We start from the raw sequence: 11,459 nt of genomic DNA, 5'->3' as shown, positions 1-11,459 counted from the left end.
TGATCCAGTGATTGTGAGGGCACAGCGATATATTTCCAAGTCAGGACGGTGAGTGGCTTGGAGGGGAACTTGCAAGTGGAGGTGTTCCCATGTATCCGATGCCCTTGTCCTTCTCAATGGCAGTGGTCATGGATTTGGAAGGTGCTGTCTAAGGATTTTGATGAATTGCCGCAGTGTATCTTGTAGCTAACGCACACTGCTGCTACTGAGTGTTGGTGGTGGAGGGATTGAATGTTTGTAGATGTGGTGACAATCAAGCGGGGCTGCTTCGTCCTGGATGCTGTCAAGCTATTTATATAGCCCTGTTTTAACAAACTTCTACAAATTAGTTCATTTTATCCCCTCGCTCTTCATTTCCAGAAGCACACTTCACTGTGCTAAATTTCATCGATGGCCACCAGCCTATTTCAGCAGTATGTATTTTCAAAATATTGAGTAGCCTGAGTGAATGTGATTCCTGCACCACAGCTAAAATGTCTAATGGGGGGGGGAAACACATTTACAATCCTGATGGATGCCTCATAGCAATCTGGAAACACTGTTAAATGCTTTGAGTTGAGGCTTCTGCCCCCGAATAGGGAAGAAATCCAGCCTCAGAGATCTGCGAGATAATTACATGCTGGCAGCATGGTAGTGCCAGCACGGGGCAGCCACTGCTAGGACTACAGACAATCATACCAGGCCGAGAAGCCTGGGTAAGTCTGGGGCTGGTGGTGGGGTGGGGGTTGGGTTTGGGGGTGGGTGGGGGGGGGAGGTGGTGGTCTCAATCGGTTGGCAGTGATGGCAGAGTTGGGGTCAGGGAGAGAAATGTGTACAAGTTGCAAGGGGCTTAAGCGGTCGTGGGGCCTGTGACTTACTGACAGAACAACAATCATTTGTCAAGTAGCCCCGCAGTCGAGATGGTCTACACACCACATTAGCTGTTTTGGATACTGCAATTTGCCACAACTGGCACTGTATCACAAATGTCCATATTTCACGCCCTTCGGCCAAACTCTCTGATCTCCTCATCCAATGGTGTGGTCCTTCCCAACCTCCTCCCTCTAAGTTGGCCATTCCCTGGTGACTTCCTCCTACTCACTGATGGTGGCCCTTTCCCAAGCCTATATCCAATATTCTCCCCTCTCTGGAGGGTTCACTTCTAAGGGCTCAGGAGACAGACCGAAAGAGGGAAGAGGTTAGCAGAAAGGGCTAATAAAGGACCCTGTAACAGGAAAACCATCCCTGGGCCCATGATATCGCTCACTGGCTCTGGGTGGGGGGAGGGTGGGGGGGTTGGGGGGGCGGGGGGGGGGGGGGGGGGGGGGGGGGGGGCGCGGGTTAAGGTTCAAGAGTTGCCGGTGGCAATGACCTCGAGAGGTGGCGGTTGCCCCTAATGGGCCATGCAGGGACCAGCAAAGGAAGATCTCCTCTCTTTCCTGAAACCAACCCACACAGCTGTAGCTGCTGATCTTCCACTATGGTGTGGGCATCTCCCCACAATAGGCAAAATATCAGCGGGGGCAGAATGAGGTCCTTAAGCAACCAAGTGTTTGTAGCAAATTAAAAATTGTACGCCAAAGACTTCATGAGGTTGCCCCTTGTCAAATACACTATTGTAAAAATCAGTCTGTTTTAACCCTTATACGGTGGACAAATAACTTTGAGTAGACGTCTTACTAGTACAAACAATATTTATTTAAACCCACACAATCAATAATCACCCACCCGACCAACAATAAGTTATCTTACAGAAAATACTAGAGTTCAAGTACAATACAAGACTTCGACTTAACTTTGCATGACTGACAAGTCCCCAAACAGATACTAGCCTTTATCTGGTCTTGGTAGTTGTCTGCGTAGTCTGGTCCTTTGGTCTGGTGTGGCACTCTGGCTCTGATCTCCTTTCTTTCCTTCCTTCTCAGGTGTGGTGGCTCTCCGTCATTGTAGCTCGCTCGTGGGGTCAGGGAGAGAGATTCCTGGTTGTGCAGTATCCTTTATACCCCGTTTGGTTTCACGCCCCCCTTTTTGGCCGTTGCCAATCAATTGATCAGGACTTGATCACCCTGATCGATAAGAGTCCAATCAGGTGCTACCACACCGATCTCTGGGTGTGCCCCCAGCGGCCATGCCCGTAGGTGTTGTAGGCACATAGGTCACATACCTTCCTCCTAAATAAGGATTCACGGTGCCTTTACATCTGGCACACAACCCAGTGTGATCAGAAAGTCTCTTTCATCCTGGAGATGGCCCATATCCTGTGTATTCACCCATCAAGGTTGCAGCCTGTTTATCTGTCTTTAAACTGCAACCTGTCAGTTTAGTTTCTTGCCCAGTTGCCCCAGAGTGCTTTACAAAACATTTTAGATGGCCTGTTTGGCTACAACACAAACTTTATTATCAGCTGGCAAGTGGCAAAACAAATGCAATTCAGAGGAAAGCTGATTTAAGTGAGAAAGGTTTGCACTTATTTCGTGCCCTTTTCTTGACCATCGAAGGAGATGAAGGGGAAGTGGGTAGGAAACTGGAGTTGAAGTCACATTCAGATCAGCTGTGATCTTATCAAATGATGAAGGAGGCTGCGAATGGGCAGATTGGCCTACTTCCTGCTCCTAATCCGTATGTTTGAATGTCCATATGTTCGTGCCCAAAGATGTGTGGGTTAGTGGATTGGCCATGCTAAATTGTCCTTTGTGTCAAGGGGGATTAGCAGGGTAAATATGTAGGGCAGCCATGATCTTATTGAATGGCGGGGCAGGCTCGAAGGGCTTAGATGGCCTACTCCTGCTTCTATTTCTTATGTTCTTATTTTCTTATGTTCTTATGTTATGGGAATAGGGCCTGAGTGGGATTGCTGTTGGCACAGGCTTGATGGGCCAAATGGCCTCCTTCTGTACCCTAGGGATTCTATGATTCTATGATCTTGAATGATCCAAAATATTTTGCAGAACAATGAAATATATCAAAAAAATCTTTCATGGGATGTGGGCATTGCTGACTAGGCACTTGTTGTCCACTCTGAGTTACCCTTGAGAAGGTGGTGGAGAGCTGCCTTCTCAAACTGCTACAATCCATGTGGGGTAGCTGTTTTAGTGCTGAGGTAGTCACTATTGTCCAATTAAGAAAATCAGCAGCCAATTTGAGCATAAATAGCAATATGATAGTGACCTTTTAGCTAAGGTCAAGCGTAAGATGGGATGCAATGTCCTACACTGAGAGTTTGGATCTTGTTTGTCTCCCTTGTGATGACCATGAATTGGATTCAATTGGGATTTGAACTTTTTGAAGCAAGGAATGTATTTGGGTTTGCCCAGTCCATTCTGAGCATTGTCTTTGTAACTTTAAGATTAATTTAAAAAAAATGACCAGATAATCTATCATGGTGATGTTGTTGGTTGATGAATAGATATTGACTGGACACATGGTTTTTTATGTTTACCTAACAGAGAAGAAATCACCCAAAAGACAGCACCTGCGACATGCCACACTCTTTCAGCAAACCAGGTTTTGTGCTGTGGATGCAGCTTAAACTCACAACTTTCTGACTCCGAGGCGGAAGTATTTCCAACCGAGTGACGGCTGGCACAATGGCAGCACTCACGCCCTCACCATTTTCTTCCTCTTGCTGATGGCTCTCTTCCTTTTCCTTTTCCAGGGCTTCACTGATCAGTTTGCGTTGGGCGTGGTCAAAATGTCTGCGGCAAGTCCGCCCTGGTACCATCTGGACATCAGCCGAGCGCAAGCTGAGGAGCTGCTCGCCAAAGCTGGAATGGATGGGAGTTTCCTGGTCAGGGGCAGTGAGTCGGTGGCAGGAGCATACGCACTTTGTCTGCTGTAAGTACCCGGTAACGCTGGTGGGAGGATCAAGGGTGGGAGCGGAAACTTTCAAAGCAAATATTCTGATATCTTGGCCTCCAGTTTGGGGTTTCTGGTTGCTGTTAGCGGAAAGAGAAGACATTCAGAATTGTAGTGAGAGTGGGCCTTATCAGTTTTGATGAATGTTATTTTGTTCTGTTACGGACGGGAGAGAGCTTGGCAAACCATACTTCTTTCCCCTCACCAACCGTCTGTGAGCAGAAGATGGTTTCAATTAGTTTTGAAGCATGCTGCATTTTCTCAAACATTTGATTTGTGAGATTCAGATTACCAATAATCTATAGCCAATTTGAGTTCTTGTACGCACACACACGTGCACGCACATATATTCACACACACACACACACACACACACACACACACACACACACACACACACACACACACACACACACACACACACACACACACACACACACACACACACACACAAAGGAGGGGATAAGAACATAAGAACTAGGAGCAGGAGTAGGCCATCTAGCCCTTCGAGCCTGCCCCGCCATTCAATAAGATCATGGCTGATCTGAAGTGGATCAGTTTCCACTTCCCCACTTTCTCCCCATAACCCTTAATTCCCCTGTTTATCAAAAACCTATCTACCCATGACTTAAATATATTTAGCGAGGTAGACTCCACCACTTCAACGGGCAGAGAGTTTCAGAGATTCACCACCCTTTGAGTGAAGAAGTTCCTCCTCAACTCTGATAGAAATAAGAATTTCACAATAGGAGTCGGGAGGTAATGCTGCAACTTTATAAGACCCTTGTCAGACCCCACTTGGAGTATCGTGCGCAGTTCTGGTCGCCTCACTATAGGAAGGAAGTGGAAGCTATTGAAAGGGTGCAGAGGAGATTTACAAGGATGTTGCCTGGACTGGGAGGCATGCCTTATGAAGATAGGTTGAGGGAGCTGGGACTCTTCTCCCTGGAGAGACGAAGGTTGAGAGGCGACCTGATAGAGGTTTATAAGATGTTGAGAGGAATAGATAGGGTGGATTCTCGGAGGCTATTTCCCAGGGCTGAAATGCTCACTACGAGAGGACACAGATTTAAAGTGCTGGGAAGCAAGTACAGAGGAGATGTTAAGGTTAAGTTTTTCACTCAGAGGGTGGTGAGTGAATGGAATCAGCTGCTGTCGGTGGTGGTGGAGGCGAACTCGCTGTGGTCTTTTAAAAGACTTCTGGATGAGTACGTGGGATCTAATGGGATTGGGGGTTATAGATAGGTCTGTGGCTTAGTAGGTATAGAAGTGATCGGCGCAACTAGTGGGCCCAAGGGCCTGTTTGTGCTGTAGTGTTCTATGTTCTATGTTCTAATAGTACAAGACCCACAGGAATGAACATTAGTTCCCATGATTTCCATTAAATTCTGCACCATCTTCTCTCGTTCTGCCCTATGCACTCTATGAACAGTATGTTTTGTCCATGTAGCTCGCAAGAACGCAATATATGTGACAATAATCAATCAAACCAAATCAAGAATCCATATCGGGAAAATGTATTGGGACAGGAGATGGGAACACAAAACTTGCTGAAATGAATGTAGCACAATGGGCTTTCTGTGCTTAGGCTTTTCAGCAGGTGTTGATCAGAGGCTTTGAAAATCAAGCAGCATTGAAGGAGTTCAGGGATGCTAACCTGCTGCTTACGGAGCCAAGTTGCTGCAGACTCTCCCAGACCGAGCATTTCCCCGTTCCCATTGGTGGAGAAGGATTTCAAAATGGTCACTCAAGTCACATGACCTGCTTTCTTTGTGGTGATTTCAAGAGGGATGTTTACTCAGTGTCTGGAACTGGCTTTGATTTCGGCACTGATAATGTCCTCATCACTAGCTGTTGTAAGAGTTACCATTCGTATTGAGGGTTTGGTCTTGGGAAGCCATTGTCTTGGCAGACTCTCCCTGCTAGAAGGTTAAGCTTAGCATATGTAAAAGATGTTGCTTTATCCCCTTAATGGTCCATTTTTAAGACCATAACGTATAGGAGAAGAACTAGACCATTTGGTCCATCGACTCTGCTCCACCATTCAATCATAGCTGAAAAGTTTCTCAACTCCATTCTCCTACCTTTTCCCCAAAATCTTTGCTTCCCTTACCAATCATGAACCTATCTATCCCTGTCTTAAATATACTCTATGATCTGGCCTCCACATCCTTCTGTGGAAATGAGTCCCATCGATTCACCACTCTCTGGCGAAAGAAATTCCTCCACATCTCAGTTCTTTACTCAGAGGCTGTGCCCTCAGATCTCAGTCTCACCTACTAATGGAAGCATCTTCTCCACGTCCACTCAATCCAAGCCTTTTGAAATTTATCTGGAGAGTGTCAGGTATAAGATGTGTCTGTTAGCAGCCCTATGGGTTTAACAAGTTTCGATCTGCAACTCCCTTGATTTTGTGATTATATGGAATTTGTACAATAATGTGTGAGATTTTGCAGTCTGTAACTGCTGTTTGTCGCTTCAGAACAAAGTGCAATTCTGTGGTCATGTGAGTTGTAGCAACCTTTTTTTTGGTTTGCTATAAGTGGCCTACTCCAGTTACTATTTGATATCTTCTTATATGCTCGCCTAACCTTTCTCAGCTGAGGGCAAATTTTAGGCCTCTATCAATGTTAAGCTGTGAAGTTCATTGGAAAGGAAACTCAAGAGGTGGAGCGAGTATATAAGAGGCAGAAAATTCTCTAGGGCCTGCTTAATGTCTCCTGCCAAAGTTGAAAGTTCAGGTCCACAAAAAAAGACAAAGAAAAGTTTGGTTTTATATCCAGAAGCATAGGGTAGGAAAACAAAATTATATTGCTGTATTTACAGAAGGCTTTGATTCATAGATTCATAGAACCCTACAGTGCAGAAAGAGGCCCTTCGGCCCATCGAGTCTGCACTGACCACAATCCGACTCAGGCCCTATCCCCATGGCCCTCTATATTTTACCTGCTAATCCCTCTAACCTACGCATCTCAGGACACTAAAGGGCAACTTAGCATGGCCAATCAACCTAACCCGCACATCTTTGGACTGTGGGAGGAAACCAGACCACCCGGAGGAAACCCATGCAGACACGGGGAGAATGTGCAAACTGCACATAGACGGCAACCCGAGCCGGGAATCGAACCTGAGTCCCTGGAGCTGTGAAGCAGCAGTGCTAACCAACGCGCCACCATGCCGCCCCAAATTTTGGAATACTGTGAGCAAATTGTCATTAAATTTTGGGAATAATGAAATAATGGAAAAGTTTAAATTTGATTCACTGGGATATTAACAGAATTCAAGAATTACAATTGGTAAGAAAGGCTTGAGACTCTGTCTCCAGGATTTTCCTGCAAGCGTGGATTCATTCCCACAGAAGACAGGATTTGTGGCACAATGCCCTAATCCCAGATCATTCACTTGGTTTAATGTTCCTACAAGGGCAGAATTCCACTGTGCCAACAAAGGAAATGTTGTGTGGAAGGACACTGGAGGAGTACCCAATTCACTTTGTCTAACTCTGCCTCTCATTGTCCATCTTTTGATATTCCTTTCCTCCAGCAAGTTTCTAGTTCCCTTTTAAGATAAGCGCTCTGTTTTTAAAACAATTTCAAAGAATCTCTACAGTGCAGAAGGAGGCCATTCAGCCCATCGAGCTTGCGCCGACCACAATCCCACCCAGGCCCTATCCCCGTAGCCCCACATATTTACCCTGTTAATCCCCCCGAAACTAGGGTCAATTTAACATGGCCAATTAACCTAATTCATATATCTTTGGACTGTGGGAGGAAACCGGTACACCCAGAGGAAACCCATGCAGACACGGGGAAAATGTGCAAACTCCACATAGACTGCACCCAAGGCTGGAATCGAACCCAGGTCCCTGATATTGTGAGGCAACAATGTTAACCACTGTGCTACATTTGCAGCATAAATTTCAACTTCTAACCATCCACTGTGTCAAGAAATTTAATTTAATCCCCTTTAAAAGTCTTTTTATGATGGTTTTAATTTTGATTTCTCCTGCTCCCCATCTTGCTGATAAAGTTAAATGAGCATGACTCACATCTTCAAAACCCTTCATCAGTTTGAAAACCTTCTATCAGATCCCCAGTCAATGTTCTCTAGGGGGAGGGGGGCGGATTTTCAGCTGGTGTTTCACCACGGGCGAAATGGTAATACTGGTGGAAACTCCCGCAAGACCAGGGGAAAGAGTATCTCGCTGGTGGCATCTCACCCTTCCACCTCCTCCACCCCAACCTCACTAGTGACTCAATGAGGTTCCTGTGCAAACTCTCTTTGAAAACATCTAACGGCTCCAGACATGAACTTTTCCCTCCATCTCATTTGTGAGATGTAAGCGACACATTTTGGAGGTAACCCAATGGTGCGCTGAGGTATCTTGTGTACTTGGCAATTGTCCAGACGTTCTAATTTCCTCTGGATAATTGCGCTGGGCTGGGAACCATCTGACAGAAGCAACTTAAATTGGTAACTCTGGGTGGTTCTGCCAGTTTTACTTGTAAGTTTCAATAAGATCCCCAGTCATCCTTCTAAATTCCAATGAGTATAGATCCATAGTCCTCAACTGTTCTTCATATGACAAGCTCCTCATTTCAATCTCACTGCACCACTGAAATATTTTCTCTGGAGAATTGTAAACTGAAACTTCCACTGTCTAAGCAGAGTATTGTCATGATTGCTCTACAAGGGAGATACTTTTGTGACCTAGTTATATATGACATTTACCATCAATTCTTTTTTGAACCCAATACTTCCTGTACATAAAACAAAGATTGCCAGCGCTGATAACACTTTGCATTTCCTCAAACAATCATGAGAAGCAACTCCCCATTTGTTGATTGTTTTCTCGTTCCCATTTTGAATAGTCCATAAGTAGGCCCATTTTCTTTACTCTCTGCAAAATAAATAAGCAATTTAGCCTCGTCACAGCCCAACTTGCTTTATAGCTAGTGTCTGACTTTGGATTTGCAATCCACCTTGTTGCGTGGGCAAACAAAGCAGCCAATTTCTCCTCAGGGAAATTCAGTAGAGAGTGAGCGAATAGATGGAACTGAGGTGAGGTAGAAATATTAACTGATCTGCTGAGAGAACTCTTCACTCTTCTGGAATGCTGTCTTTGGATCTTTTACACCTGAAAACCAGGCCTCAGCTAACCCTCTTGTAGGTTAACCTTACTGACTGGAGCTCTGAGCAGAATCAGAGGGTAGTGTGTACGATCCACAGAACAGAGCAGAGCCACAACTGACAGGCAGTGGGCCAGGCCTGGTTTTATCAGTGGCGGGTGTGATCAGCAACAAAAGATATTTAAACTTAGAATCCTTACAGTGCAGAAGAGGCCATTCAACCCATCGAGACTGCACTGACTTTCTGACAGAATATCTTACCAAAACTGTCTCATAAGAACATAAGAACATAAGAAATAGGAGCAGGAGTAGGCCATCTAGCCCTTCGAGCCTGCCCCGCCATTCAATAAGATCATGGCTGATCTGTTGCTGCTCAGTTCCACATTCCCGCCCTCTCCCCATAACCCTTAATCCCCTCTCTTATCAAAAACCCATCAACCCGCGTCTTAAAAATATTTAGCGAGGCAGCCTCCACCAATTCAACGGGCAGAGAATTCCAGAGATTCACCACCCTTTGAGTGAAGAAGTTCCTCCTCAACTCCGTTCTAAACCGCCCCCCTTTTATCTTGAGGCTGTGCCCCCTAGTCCTACTGTCTTTTTTGAGCGGGAAGAGTCTCTCCACCTCTATCCTATCCATCCCATTCATCATCTTATACGTCTCAATGAGATCTCCCCTCATTCTTCTAAACTCTAACGGGTACAAGCCCCGAGGTCAATGGATCTTTCTGCTACCCCTTGTCTGCTCCAATTTTCATGGCGTGCGGCACAGTAAAATTCCAGCCAGCACCTCTAACAATTTTCAATATCCCACGGCCGGAATTCTCCTTGGCTGAGATTCTCCAGCCCCGCTGCAATGAGCGGAGGTCTGCCAAATTCTCCATTCTCGCTGGCAGTGGCAGCAGGGACTGAACGGCCGGAGAATTCTGGCCCATATTCCTATACATCTACAGTCTCTAGAGGTGAAATAGCTCTTCTCTGCACTGTACGGGTACTCTGAAGTGAAAAGCAAATCAAGTGACTGCAAATGTTTCACTCACTCTTGAATGGAAAGGATGTGGTCATTTTAAAATGTGTTGAATGTTGCTTCCACTTAACTGTTTCCACGCTGGCTATCCAAGTTGTGATATTTTGGCTAAAAGTTTCCATGACTCAAGCTATTGGTTAACAGAGTCATAAAATCTTTTACTTTGCAATCATTTTGGATGTGAACTTAATGAAAAGCGAGCAAGAGAAACAAAACCACTCCTTTTCATAATTAAATATTCACGGAGTAGTATCTAAATTGCATTCTAGTAAATATTCTAGCTTTTCAACATACACGTGATGTTTTATTTCTTAACTGATGAGAGCAATGCCAAATAAGAGTGAAGTGCATTAGCTAAAGTGACTTCCACATTGTGTTTTACAGACATATCTCACCTCTCTCTTTGCATGCTTTTTGCAGAGTGCATTTGGTTTAAATTACAGTTGAACTCACTTACTAAAACCACAATCATATTCTGTTGGAAGAAAACGAACAGTAACTTGTACCAAACTGGCTGGTAATTGGATCAGAAGCATCTGATGAAATTAGTCTCTTGCACGCATGGTATAGGCCTCAGCTAACCCCCTTGTAGGTTAACCTTACTGATTGGAGCTCTGAGCAGAATCAGAGGGTGGCTGTGTGCGATCCACAAAATATTGCAAAGCCACAACTGACAGGCAGTGGGCCAGACTGGGTTTTATCAGTGGCGGGTGTGATTAGCAACAAAAGATATTTAAACATTGATTCCTTACAGTGCAGAAGAGAACATTCAACCCATCGAGACTGCACTGACTTACTGACAGAATATCTTACCAAAACTGTCTTCTCCGCTCTACCCCTGTAACCCCCACATTTCCTTGGCTAACCTATCTAACCTACACATCTGGGACACTAAGGGGCAATTTACCAAGGCCAATTCACCAAACCAACATATCTTTGGACTGTGGAAGGAGACCCGGAAATCCAGAAAAACCCACGCAGACAATGGGAGAATGTGCAAACTCCACACAGTCACCCGATGCTGGAATTGAACCCAGGTCCCTGAAGCTGTGAGGCAGCAGTGCTAACCACTGTGCCACCTGATTGTTGCCACTGATCAGTAAATATATAAATAAGAATAATTAAAAACTCTTGTTCCTCTGTGGCAATGGTGGCTGCAACAGTTCAACAAATATCATTATGAAGTGCTTTGAAAGGTTTATCTTGGCACGAATCAATTCCAGCCTGAACCGCTACAGTTCACCAATCGCTGCAACAGGTCCACAGCAGGTGCCATCTCCCTGGCCCTGCACCCAACCCTGGGACACTTGGATAACAAGGACATCTATGTCAGACTCCTGTTTATTGACTAAAGCTCAGCCTTCAACATCTTTATTCTGACAAAATTTACCTCCAAACTCAGTGGCCTGGGGCTTGCTCCACCCTGTGTGACTGGATCCGAGACTTCCAAACCTACAGACCTCAATCAGTAA

At 45.3% G+C, this 11,459-nt stretch overlaps 1 protein-coding gene across 1 annotated transcript in view; it reads left to right on the top strand.

The window, feature by feature from the left end:
• The first annotated feature begins 3,639 nt into the window (after window positions 1-3,639).
• The window catches only part of LOC145342364 (phosphatidylinositol 3,4,5-trisphosphate 5-phosphatase 2-like), a 107,552-nt gene continuing 99,732 nt past the window's right edge, over window positions 3,640-11,459 (top strand). The window contains exon 1 of the mRNA XM_080187885.1: window positions 3,640-3,813. Coding sequence (XP_080044011.1) covers window positions 3,671-3,813 — 143 coding nt within the window. The 5' untranslated portion in view covers window positions 3,640-3,670. The remainder of the gene's footprint in view (window positions 3,814-11,459) is intronic.

This window comes from Carcharhinus amblyrhynchos, chromosome 4, assembly GCF_965287045.1.
Source record: "Carcharhinus amblyrhynchos chromosome 4, sCarAmb.v2.hapA, whole genome shotgun sequence".
NCBI classification, from domain to species: domain Eukaryota; kingdom Metazoa; phylum Chordata; class Chondrichthyes; order Carcharhiniformes; family Carcharhinidae; genus Carcharhinus; species Carcharhinus amblyrhynchos.
The sequence above is the reverse complement of the archived record's forward strand: the minus strand, read 5'-3'. Positions and strand labels throughout refer to the sequence as shown.